Source organism: Nuphar pumila, chromosome 10 (assembly GCF_984573655.1).
Source record: "Nuphar pumila chromosome 10, dmNupPumi1.hap1.1, whole genome shotgun sequence".
Classification (NCBI taxonomy): Eukaryota; Viridiplantae; Streptophyta; class Magnoliopsida; order Nymphaeales; family Nymphaeaceae; genus Nuphar; species Nuphar pumila.
Window position 1 is genome coordinate 82412675 of NC_143258.1, and position 14055 is coordinate 82426729.

A 14055-nucleotide genomic window follows, 5' to 3' on the forward strand; every position below is an offset into this window, starting at 1 on the left:
ATGAAGCAATAGCAGAAACTCATGTGCCTGTTCAGTGACCGACTTGCTCTCAACCATTTGATACTTCTGAAACTTAGCAACCGAGTACTTATCAAGACCTTGGTTTTCGGTATTGTACTTTTTGTCAAGTTGATCCTATAGAGCTTTAACAGTGGTAGATGAAGAATTGTATACATTGAACAAAGTGTTGGATAGAGCCAACAGAATACAACCACGATATATATCATCCTTCTCTTTCCACTCTACAGTCGCAGTAATAGTGGCATGATCAGTATCAGAAACCGTAGGGCATTCAAACTTCAGAACATAAATCAAGCCTATAATCATGAACCAAATTTTTATATGTTGTTGCCAATGCTTGAAATTCTGATCGACGAACTTTTCAAGCATACCAGACATGTCTACTTTCGGTATCAAACTAGATGAAATCGACATGCTTAGAATCTTCTCTAAGACGGTTAGAATCAAATACAATATCATGAAGCAAATCAGATAATAAATCAACATGATATGCATGTTAAACCATTGATTCAAATCGTAACAGAGTTTAATCATGTCATGTTTCATTTTAAACCAAAATTCAAACGAAGACAATAAATTAAACAGATGCATATAACAGAATAAGAACAACAATGAAAACATGTTAATATTCTGCAATAGGTTAAGGCGTATAAAGATATTCCCCTTAGAGAAGATTCACCCCTACACACGGTGCAAAAAGGGTACAGCGTCCTTCCCATAGGATACAATAGCCTCAACGATCTGGATCGGTACACTTCGATAGTAGATAACCCTTCGAAAACAACTTCTGTGAACAAATGTTGTAGAAATCCCCTTTTCAAGAAACACTCTTCAGAGAGGCAAGAGAGAGCAGGGAGAGAGAAAACAAAAAGTTTCGAGAGTCATTAGCGTTTGCGTAACTGCAGCCCCATGTTTTATAATCCCTGGAAGGTTACTAAAAACGTGGAAGAAATCTGTTACTTAGTGACGTGACCCGTCAACGGAACGATCCGTTATCCATTTCTTTTTTTTCTTTATTTAATCCAAATAAAATAATTAGTGCGGGACAAAAAAAATATTGAACTTAGATTAATGGATATGGCTCTAAAGGGCCAATTACCCAAACCCAGACCCGGCCCGGCTCGACACGACGCACGTGTGTGTGGTTAGCATTTCATCCCCTTGTTCTTTGGAACAAGTGATTGAATCACTAAGTAGGATATAAACTCCATCACCATTTTGTGATTCATCAATATGGGACTATTCTACGTCATCAAAGTTCAAAAAGTACTCTATAAAGAGAGTGGTCCCCAAATTGCTTTCTTCTTTGAATTATTTACTCATCTCTTCTTACATCCAAGATATACTTCGTTGATAAGTTGGCATGCAATTGCTCAAACCCTTCCATCTAATCTGTTTGCGGATGCATAACTTGCATAAGTTTAATAAGACACTTTTGGCAAAATGATTATGGCTGATTTGCAAGAAAAAATGTATAATTGCCGTCATTTACATTGACAAGTATAACTTAAAGGGGTGGCCCTCGAACTGGCCTGAAAATCAAAATTATAAGAGGGGTTCAGGTGTTTAGAAGGGTTGGATCGCGGTTCTTGATGACTTTTGTCATGGCACTCGGGTTGAGGTGGGGAATGGCAACACAACCCTGTTTTGGCAGGACTATTGGTGGGGAGATAGGCAGCTTAGGGATGTATCCCCTAACCTATACAACGCCACAAGAAGAAGACATACTTGGGTTATTGCACTATGGTCTCCTTTTGAAGCCACTTGGGACTTGATACTAAGGAGAAACCCTTCAGATTTAGTCTTTGATAAGTGGTCTACTCTCATCAATCAAGTTAAGATTTTATCGAGGCCTCAAAGAGAGAACGAAGTGAAGTGGAGTGGAGGTTCTCTTGTGATGGTGCTTTCAAGACCATCTTTTTACTTGAAGTTGTCATCCTGACTATGCAATGACTGCTAAAGAAGGCGCTCTAGAGGGGTGGTCTACCGCTTCAGGGATCATTCATGTCTTGGCAAATCATACATGGGCGTACCGAAATCAGATTGAAAAATAGAGGTTTTCACCTTGCAAACAGGTGTGTATTACGTTGTAAGGGGGGAGAAATCACTTGCCTGTTTTGGGAATGTGAATTCTTTAGAACCTTGTTGAATCAAGCTTGGGAGAATTTAATCTACATTGGGACGACCTAAATTTTCCTAGGGATATGGCAGTTGCACCGCATTTAGCTTGGAAGGGCAAAAAATGGATGTTTGTCTGGAGAGTTTGAGTTTTATTGACCTGAAAGTTAATCTGGTCCGAAAGAAACCAACGTCGGTTTCGTGATAGTAAGGTTGATCATGCAGTTATTTATGCTCGGCTCCGATGGGAAGTAACGTCTAGAGCTCATAAAGAATGGCCAGGAACTCCAATTGATTGGATCAGGAGACACTGAATCATCAACTAGTGGGTCAGATTTTGTCACAGGAAATCGTCTCTGGAGACCTTTTAGATCTTTTATGGAACAAATTTTCTGTTCTTGTCTGTGTGTGTGTGTGTGCCTCACGGGGGGGGGGTTAGTCTGTGTATGTAACAGTGTGTGTGTGAGTCTGTGTGGGAGTACTTCTCGCGTGCAAACCAGATGCATCTACCGTTGTTGTCACTCTCCTACGTTCTGCAGGAAGTTGGTCCAATATTCAGGGAAGGGCAAGCACAACTTCTGGGGATAGCAGAGGAACGAGTCTGAATTTGCAGGATGCGGTCAGTTAGATCGAATTGGTCCCTGCTACTGCTGGTTGACTTCAATGTTGGATGGCTTCAAGCGGAATTGAGCTTCTGCAACGAACCATCATGTTCATGAAACCCGACTCACCATTACAGGAGCACAAGTTTGAGAGACGCATACAGATTTTATTGCAGAAACTTTCAATCAGACGGATGTTCTACAATCTTTTGAAAGCTGCTTGGATGTATAGTTTGGCTTCAGAGCAGTCGAATGTGGTTGTTTAACTGGGTCTTCTGCAGCTGCTAATGTTCTCTGCAGCAGTTGTATTGGAATCAGTGGGCTGTAGCTGTGTTTTCTCTGTTCTCTGTCTTATGTTACTACAAGCGATATCTCATCAACTGCAGTAGCACTATTATGCTGAATTCTTTCTATATTTTAATGGATTTTATTTCTTTCAAAAAAAAAAAGTCAAATTTGAAGAATGCTTGCCTGTGAAAAATGACACACTCTTAGACAATCTACTTGGTACATCCATCCTGTATTTGGCCTTATAGCCAGCATGCATGTGTGACAAGAAGGGAAACGTCCTAACCGCAGCCTCAATTACTGGGCACATTATTGTGTTCATATGTTGATTAAAGAGTAAAAAGGTTGCAACGTAAGTTCTTGATAGTAGAGCTGCACAACAAGCCAAACAGGGGCTGGATCTGATTAAGCTCGGCTCGTACAATGGGCGAGAGGAGCTTGAACAATGACTCAGGCTCGATTATAGATAGATGAGCCGAGTGTGAACAGGCAATCGAGCTCACTTAAGCTCGATTAGACCGATTAAGCTCGGTTCATATAAGTATATAATGCACTAGATTTATGTATCGTTTTTGTTGACAAAGTTAACAGAAAAAACTCTCACGCTAACAGGAAGACGTTGAGTTTTTACAAGAAAGCACTAAATTTGAATCTCAGCATTCTCCGGATTGATTTGAAACCTTTGGGTAACGTGAAACTATATGGGCTCAAGCCGAGCTCAATCTTGGCTTGAACCCAGTTAGTGTGCTGCCTTACTTGGAAGGTTACCGAGTTTTTGGATGAATGGGATAATATTGTCAGGTGTCTATATTTCATTGGCACACATGGGCCACCAAAGATTCTCAACCTCAGGTGGCAAATATATATATATATATATATATATATATATATATATATATATATATATATATATATAAGAACTAGAGTGTGAATTGAGATTTTCATTTTTTTTCTCTTTTATTAAATCGTTAATGCTTGGTTTTTAAAAAATGACAGCTCAAACTCTTCATAAATATTTATGCATCTAAAAATCACATTCTTTTATGGAAAAACATGATCCAATATTCCATTCCTACCAAATAGATCATGTTGAACTTATCCGCAGAGTCAGATTTACAAAAAAGCCATAAAAAAATGCCTTGTTCTCAAAATTTCAGTTGTCATATTCTAGTATATGTGAGAGAAAGAGAGGGGCAAGAACTTGGTGATATTCACATGGTTTGTATTTTTGTGAAGCTTATGGAGAAGGCTTGAGAAAACTATGACATAAATGATTTTCTCCTCTTTTAAGATTATGTGTTAGCATCAGCTTTCATTTTCTTATTTCACATTCAAAGCTAGCGCGGCTAGGTCTCTGATTTTGGAGGTGGCTTCTTCGTGTAAATATAAAAAATAAATATTTTTTATTTTTTTTCTATTTATTTATATGCACAAAATTATATAATCCACCAATCAGTGACGTGTCCGCTGTGCTGGTCCCTATCGACCATAGTGACAAATCTCGAGAGATTTATGAAAAATCTCACAAAAATAACTTGAGAAATTATCCAAAAGTTAAAAAAGGTAATTTCTCGCTAGTTTTTCGTCAAAAACATAAATATCACGTTTTAAACATGATATTTGTGTTTTTATCAGGTATTTATCGTGAAAAAAATGTGGTTTATATTTTTAAATATTTTTTATGTACATTTCCTTATAAAAATCGTTTTTTTATATTTTAAAATTATTTTTTTACCGAGATTTTAAAAAAAAAATCAAAATTTCGTGAGTTTTTGGCTGCCAATATTTTGCCGTTTTTAACTTTTGTCACTATGCTATCGACATTGGAATCGTATCGGTTGAGAGAAAGCATTAAGCCGTTTCCCCTCCATCAGCGGGGCCCACAAACAATACGTGTATGGTCAGACTATAATATCACTGAAATTTTTGTAGTCCTCAACACACGGACGCGATCTCCTCTCACGTCTTCCCCTCTTTAAGTTGAAAACGTTCTCCGTCTGTTTCTTCTGATCGTCTCTGTCTCAGAGAGAGAGAGAGAGAGAGAGAGAGAGAGAGAGAGAGAGAGAGAGAGGAGGAGGAAGAGATGAACCAGGACGGCTGGAACAAGCCGGGGGAGAACCCGCCGGCCTACTACGGGACGTTCCAGGGGGTGCCGTCGTACTCGCAGGGTCAGCCGGCGATCGGAATCCCACAGCCTGTCCCTCCCCCCGGAGCGGTGCTCTCCGCTCCTCCCTACTACCCACAAGCCTACCAGACTGTTCCCGGTACGCGATCCCTCTCTCTCTCTCTCCCTCTTCTTCCTTTGTCTTTTCTTCTTTTTCCTGTTTCTCCTCTGTTTTCCTGGAGCTGAAGTCCATTCCGGTATGATCTTGCGCGGAGAATCGCTATCCCTTGCGCTTCTGAGAGCTGAATTTGGCTGCAGGTTGATCTTGTGCGTGAGAGAGAATCTCGGTCCCTCGCTCTAGCTTTCTCTTTCTACATTTTTTCCTTTCTTCTCTGATTTTCCGGAGTTCAATTTGTTGCGGATTGATCTTGAGCGATGAATTGCAGTCCCTTGCGCACCCGTTGCTCCTTTTTTCATTTTGTCTTCCTTTCTGATTTTTTTTATCTGAATTCGGTTACGGTTTGATCTTGTGTGTGATGGATTGCATTCGGTGTTCTGTATCGTGCTTGTTTTTACAGTTTCTTTTTTGGAGGCGAGTTTTGATCGGTTCTGATCTTATACGGTTGGTCTCCTAGAGGGAGTTAGGGTTTTCTTGTTGTGATTAGTGCATAAATATTCTTCTATGGCTTTCATCGGGTGACCGTTTGGTTTTCCTTTGGTTATTGGTGTGGAATCGTGAAAATTGCTCGTGAATTGTTGTGTAGTGGAATTGATTTTCTAGGCTAAGTGATCGGATCATTTTTATTAGGTTTTTTAGTGGAAAGTTTTAAAGTTTTTCTGTAAAAGTGTTTCTTTGGTGCTTTTAGTAAGACATGTTCTTTTCTTCATATTTTGGTGCGAATTTCGAAGACCTCTTGTGGGTTGTATATAAGCATTCATTTGATATCTAAGTGTTTTTAAGCATATTGACACAAAACTGTGGTGAAAATGTTACTGTGATCTGTATAGTTCTTGGTTTCTTTGTTTTTTATGAGGAATTTGCTGAACCTTTTAAAAAGAATCTTTCCATTTAATCGTTATGAGAAAGGCAAAACTAATGAGTTCTAAGATAATTTCTTGTTTTCTTGGGTCTTATGTGCCAATTATTTTTATAATAAAAATATGTTTTGGCATGGATTTCTGAAGGATTGCCCTATTAGATGGTTATAGATCAATCAAGATCAATATTTTTTATAGTTTCTTCAATCTAATGTTTATTTGGTTCCTTCAGAATTTCACATCTCTAATTCCCAAATTCTGCCGTATCATTTATTTGAGAATAATAGGGGAAGGATGCCCCTTTCTTTTTTCTCAATCCGATATGATTGAGAATTGCCAATTCACCTGGCCACACTAGATTAGAATCTAGTACACAACAACTTTTCTCAGGCATAAAATTTGGTTTATTCTTCTCTTTTCATTACTTTTGTTTTCATATGTAGTACTTTTTGTGTTGCTCTCAGATCTTTACTAACAGGTATTTGCATGTCAATCATTTGATGGTTGAAAGGTTACGCGATTGTTGAAGGAAGGCCTGTAAGAGAACCTCGTCTTCCTTGTTGTGGCGTTGGCTTTGGATGGTTTTTGTAAGTTTCTTTTTCCATTTCATGTTTCCATTATCTAGTATACTTGAAGAATTAAAAGTCATATGCAGTCTTTTGAAGCCGTGGCTAATTTATTAAATAGTTACTAGCCTTAACAGGTTTTGACAAGTATGGCTAGTTTGGTTTAGATCAGGATGAACTGGGTATGAAGTGGTTTGGGTTGTTATGTGTGGGTATAAACTAGTTCCAGTATAGATGGGTACAAGCAGAAACAGACTTTGGGTTCAGTGAGTTCAAGTACATGTTGTGAAGAACCAACAAGGTCAAACCAGTTGATGATAAATAGGTAGGGGTCTTAAATTTGTATATGTTTTTTTTTATGAAAAACATGATTTTTTAAGCCTTAAATATTTATGATATTTATAAAAAATTTATATCAGCAATTTTCAAACCTCATAAAAACCTACCCCTATGTTAGAATCGACAAGAGTCAATTCCTATAAAATCAAGCACATGAATGCATTTGTACAGTCAGATTTGAGTAAAACATGGAAAAGAACCCTTCAAAAGCCCCGTAGCTTGGGGTAAGCACGGATCAGTGTAGGCAGCTACCCTCTACTCATATATATATATATATATATATATATATATATATATATATATATATATATATAATGTGTGTGTGTATCTGCGTGGAAAGAGAGACACTAGAATATGAGAAATACAGTGTTAATTGGGCATTTCCAACACTATTTTTGCAAATCCAACCATGTCGATATGTTCGGCATGGTTAATTTGCAATGAAACAGTTGTTGGATTGTGTACCGTTGATGTCAGATGAAAAATATATGATTTTTTGATGCTTGAATATTTATGAAGATTATGAGTAGTTGATATTAAAGCCTTAAAAAATCTTGTTTATTCACCATAATCTGATGGTTCAAGAGCTGATCCTTATAAAACCAAGCATGTGATCGCATTTGTAGGATTAGATTCAAGAGAAAAGAATTAAATAATCTATGAAAATCGTGGTTCACACGGTAGTTCTTATATATATATATATATATATATATATATATATATATATATATATATATATATATATCAGAGCCTATAGATATGATCTATAGGCATTATTTAGTAGAAAACAAGTTTTAAATCACGTGATTATAGCATACATGTAGGTATTTTAAGACCTTTAAAATCAATGGTTCTCAATGTATCAAAATTTAAAAACATGATCCAAAGCATGATTCCTATCAAATAAACTATGTTGAGTGCATCCATAAGGTCTGATTGAGAAGATACAACCTGCAACTATGATTTCTAATGTGTGGGAGTAGGTGCTCCCATAGCATCGTAGCATTACTCATATATATATATATATATATATATATATATATATATATATATATATATATATAGAGAGAGAGAGAGAGAGAGAGAGAGAGAGAGAGAGAGAGAGAGAGAGAGAGAGAGAGAGAGAGATGGGTAGGCACTAAATGGGTTTTTCTGCCCTTCTGGTGTTTTTCGATCCCATAAATATGTTGGGCATGGTCGATTTACGAGGAATCCACACCTGGATCATGTGTTTTTGATGAAAAAAATGATATTTGGAGCCTCGAAAAATTACAAAGATCTTGAACCGTTGATTTTTCGGACCTTATAAAAACTCACCCATGTGTCAGAATCGAACACTTCAAGAAATGATCCCTATAAAATTAAGTACATAGATCACATTTGTACGGTCAAAATTTAAAAATAAAATGAAAACCCCCTGAAAAACTCATTTAGCACCTACCCATTACTCTCTCTATATATATCATAGTCACAAATATCGATATCGGCTATATCTTGGCGAGGCTATTTCTCGCGATATTATAGGTTTGGTGATAAATCTTTGAAAATTCTTAGGAAAATTTCAGGGATTAAAAAATAAAATATATAAAAAACAAAAATAAGTAAGAAAATATCATGTTTAGATAATAAAATACATATATAATAAAATAAATAAGTAAAAAATACAAAATAAATAAGAAAACATATTTATGATGTAGAAAATAAATAAAATAGTATCAATAATTGATAATATTGTGATATTATCACAAGAATATCATGATATTATCAAATTGGTGATATTTTACCTATAATATTGTTCTCGTGATAATATCGTGATATTATCAAATTGGAAAAAAATTCAAAATATCTCAATATTTTACCTATAATATTGTTTGTTGAAAATACAATGATAATATCATGATATTTTGAAAATATCACTGATATATATATATATATATATATATATATATATATATATATATATATATATATATATATATATATATATATATATATATATATATATATATATATATATATATATATAGTAGGTGGTAGTTGCCTACCGCGAGCGTATCGGGCTTTGGAAGGATTTTTTTCTATTTTTTCTAAAATTTGACCATACATATGTGATCTACATGCTTGGTTTGATAGGAATAGACTCTTGGATCCTCTGATTCCAACACGCAGTTAGGTTTTTATAAGATTTAAAAATCATTGGTATGCAATTTTAATAAATAATCAATGCTTAAAAACTCATTTTTATCGTAAAAACATGATCCAAGTGTCATTTCTTAGCAAATCGATCATGCCAAACACATCTGCAGGGTCAAATTTGAGAAAAACAACCTGAAAACGCCTACTCACTGGTGGTAGTCTGGCGATAGGCTCAAAAAGTTGTAGGCAGCTATCACTTTTCCTATATATATATTGAGAAAGGAGGCCGTCCAACCAAAGAAAGGTCTAAAATTTACAACCATTGATGTTCAGAAGGCTCCCCTTCTCCAATGCTTGAGCATCTCATTGATCGGATCTCATTTATTTGTTTTTTATAATTTATTAAGAAATATGCTTTACACGAAGACTTTACAACACATAGACATGTTTTTCGAAACATGAAAAATCAACAGCTCACAATGCATTTAAAACTTTACAATACAAAGTATTGTGGGCCGTTGATTTTTAGCGCTTTCAAAAACACATCTAAACATCGAAAATTCATAATCCAAAACTGTCGCTCACTAAATGAATGATAAAAATCCAATATGTAAAGTCCGATCGATGAAAAACTTGATTGTTAGAGAAGGAACACTGTCGATTATCATCAGTTGTAGATTTTGGACCTTCCTTTGGTTGGACGGTCCCTTATATATATATATATATATATATATATATATATATATATATATATATATATATATATATATATATATATATAGAGAGAGAGAGAGAGAGAGAGAGAGAGAGAGAGAGGACTCAGAGGAGGTGATTGCTGCCTACCACCTTCCCAGCGACACCCGAGCAGACACGCGGACCTGTTCGCTAATTTTTTTCTGCCCAACTCTTTAGCAGCGGTCAGCCGACCACCACTAAAAGTCGTTTTAACGACTTTTCAGCTGTTTAGCTGGGAAGGTGGTAGGAAACTACCACATCTCTCTCTCTCTCTATATATATATATATATTTATTTATTTATTTTCTTTATCTTTCCTAATCTATGCTAAGTTGAGATCTCACTAATATTTTGTTCTTGTGAAAGGTTTATTATTGGCTTCTTTCTTGCTGCAATTCCCTGGTATATTGGAGCTTTCATCCTTATCTGTGTTAGAAGAGTAGATTACAGAGAGAAACCTGGTTATATTGCATGCACAATTGCTGTAAGTAACTTCTTATTCCACTATATGCTTGAGCTTAGATTACTGTAAAATTTGTTTAAAATTGAAAAGCTTGAAGAGCCATGGATCGTCAACCTAACTTTCAACTACTATTATGCATTTGCTCTCTGAGGTCAACAGTTGATGCCGTTACCTGCATATGTCATTCATTAATCATGGTGGACAGTTATGTATTACATTATAGGTAATATTTATATCTGCTTATTAAAGGGATAAGAGTGGTACTAGACATGGTTATGGTAACTTCTATTCCAGATGATGGATAGCATGATTCACTAAAAGTCTAAAACCTATTCCCATCTTGTTATAATACTATGGCTGAAGCGACATGGATATACTGAGGAATGTTCAAGGGCCCTGTAGTCCTTTTTCAAGGGGTGCTGATTCAGTTCTGCCTGGTAGCTAATGGCAGACACTGGGCTATAGTATAAACATTCTGCAAATGGTCTCAAGATGGTCTGAAGCCCAACTTCAAGGCATGAAGGTGTGGCTCATGCGAGTTTCTTGTTTGTGATCTGATACAGTTGAAAAGCAGATGCTGGTCTTAGAAAGCTTTTACCATTATGGAGCCAAATAGTTTTTCTGCCTATTTTTTGTTGTTCTACATCTATGGTTAGGATAAATCCCTAAGGCATAGAACCACGGCAGAGACCTTTCCTGTTCACAAAGACCAGAAATATCTGCTGTTGGAGTGCTTGTTTTGTATGAGAAACTCGAAGATCTAGGCACATTCCTTGATTGTCCTTGCTAATGAGTATATCCATGCATATTGGTTCTCTAAATTCTAGTCATTTGAACCCTATCCTATGTGATCATAGCACACGTAGTAGGTGCACCATATGATTGTGTACTAATATTAATATGGGACCATGAAAGGAATTTAGCATCTGTGGAAAACAGTGTATAGGAAGACTTGAATTTTGTAGCATCTATATCACTTGGGGACTTTCACCGGTCAGCCATGTCAGTGGCAGACACTTGGTGACACTGACAAAGACACTGACAAGTTTAGGTACTGTAGCTTTTAGTTCATTGAGCGTTAAATTCTTCTTGAACAATTTAACTTTAGGCCTTCACTTGTTGAATATAAGGATGTGTTTATGGTTAATTTTATTTACTTTGTCTAAATTATGAGAATCATGATATTGCTATTCATATTCTTGAATGGAATTTTTGAGGTATATTCTATTTCTACCTAACATGGGTGCATCAAAGTGCTCATCACGCACACACAGACACACATTTTATTGTAAGTGCCTGTCATACCTGCCATACCATGTACATGCATGACCACATCCAGTGGTATAGGTATATTATGATTAAAAGCCTACATAAGACATTTGTATTAGTTGCTTGCCACTTGAATTTCAATGTTCTTTTTTATGTCTAAATCTAAGAACTTTATGGTGACATAGACTCATTAATCAGAAGACCTTGGAGAATTTGGATTATGAAGCAGCAATATCTTTTCATTTTTTGTTGTTTAAAATTACAGATAAACCGATTCAAATAATTCTGACATCCAGCAATCTTGGGATACATTAGTTTGGGCACTGTGCATGCACGCTACTATCTGCTGCTCAATCTTTTATGAGTAGATTGGATGAGGTCTCAAACCATCACAGATATTCATAACTAACGATTTTTCACGAAGTTGTGACGAAATGTATAACTTGTACAAATGGCAGTCTCTTTCAACTTATTGTCAGTCTCTGTCAGATATGAATCTATCTGATTCATAAGAAAAGAACTTGGATCAGTATCTCATTTTCAATTGAAACATGGATTTGATTCACACTCCATATTCTGAAAAGTATTTACCATTTGAAAAAAAACAGAATCTTTGTCTAAAGAAATTCATTGAGATAATCAAAAGAGAATCTGTTCCAAATGTATACAGGCTGGTCAATTTTTTTCCCTATGTACTGTTATACGGTACTAGGAAGATCAACTGAGAGGTCAGAGAGTCCCTGCATTTATCACTTTAGATCTATGTCACATGGGTGCGGATACGGGTGCGGAGCAATTTCAAAATTTTTGGACACGGGGACACGGCTATATATATATATATATATATAATAAGACTCGGTCAAAGTTGTGCCCATTAGGGGACACGGCTATATATATATATATATATTTTAAAAAATATATAAAAAGATTGATTTTTTTTAGTTTTTATGTCTTTTGCCCTAAAAATGGACAAAAATAGACTCGGTCAAAATTGACAAAGTCCAAAATGTGGATGGACTCGGCCCCGGTGCATTGACCGAGTCTGACACTTGGTTGACCGTGTCCGCCTCATGTCCGAAGCTGCACCCGTGTCCGCACCCATGTCAGAGCGTGTCGACACGGGTGCGTCGACCTTATAGCCGAGTCCGTGTGACTTAGCTTTAGATAGAAGAAAAATGCATGTGCTGCATGAAAACCATCGATGACATTATTTTAGCATTAGTCTTCAAGTCTTGAAATTTTAATTCAACATTATGTTAGATATTGATCACAAGAGCTCCATAATAAGAGTTAATTTGTATATTGCTGATTCTTTCAGTTGGATTTTTGGAACCTTTTTCTGTGCCTGCAAGCTTATGAGCGCGCATGCCCCTCCTGCACTTGAAATATTTTTGCTAGCTGAAATTGCACAAATGACACCTGGACAAGCCAGGCAGCAATTGTTCAGAATGTGCCAGTTGCACCATAGGGAGTGCAACTGGCGCACCATGGGACCTCTTTGTTCTGGGTTTCAAACATGCAACAATCCCGCTCGGGGCCGCGGCGTCCCTTCCACACGGGATTGTTCCTCGAAGCAAACATGCACTTAATGTCCCTATGCCATGTTCATGCTCATGTTCATGTTCTGCATAATTTCTATGGGTTTGATTGAAATTGCAATTTTCAGGCATGTCTTGCTATCATTGCCATAATTCTTGGGGTGACCGCGGGGACTGACGCCTGGTGATAAGATTGTCTGGCTTTTACATACAGAGGTAATTCTTGTTTCCATGTTAACCGGTGCAGTACTATTGCCCTCACAGTTGTTTTGAACATCTGTATTCATGTGTGCCTATCTTTGTATTTATTTTTATGTATTTCTTCTCATATTTTGCTATTTACACTGGTGATTGTATCACCTCTTAATGATCTTTACAACTGTATAATATATCCAAGTGAAATCTCTCTCTCTCTCTCTCTCTCTCTCTCTCTCTCTCTCTCTCAGGTGCGGATGTGTGCAAATGAATCGGTTCCTGCCTGCTGTGCATGTTCAAACAGATGGGATCGTATGAATGGATTTATCATACTCTGCTCAGTAGAAATCGTGTTTTTTATTTAGAAATTTGGATGCATAAAATCATTTTCTTATAATTATGTTTCCATGCAATCTGAATCATTCGTTTTTATCATTATTTAAAATATATTTAATTGTTTATTCTTGTTGATCCAAGCATGCTCCGTTCTAAATGATTCATGATAAATCCATTCATACTGTTCCATCTTAGTAATGTTTCTCGAGGATGCCTTCATCAACTATTCTGTGGATATAGGAGCAAAAGATCGGTTACCTGATTGAGCCAATCACATGACCACACGTGGCAGTGTGTGTGTGTGTGTG

General features: G+C 36.4%; 1 protein-coding gene across 1 annotated transcript; it reads left to right on the top strand.

Annotated features, from left to right (window-relative positions):
* Positions 1 to 5041: 5041 nt before the first annotated feature.
* Positions 5042 to 13618, top strand: LOC149827061 (large ribosomal subunit protein eL20z-like). The gene is made up of 4 exons (XM_090019150.1): positions 5042 to 5293; positions 6683 to 6758; positions 10313 to 10430; positions 13345 to 13618. The coding sequence occupies exons 1-4, from the start codon at positions 5113 to 5115 to the stop codon at positions 13402 to 13404; spliced, it is 435 nt and encodes a 144-aa protein (XP_089875276.1). The 5' UTR covers positions 5042 to 5112; the 3' UTR covers positions 13405 to 13618.
* The last annotated feature ends 437 nt before the right edge of the window (positions 13619 to 14055 follow it).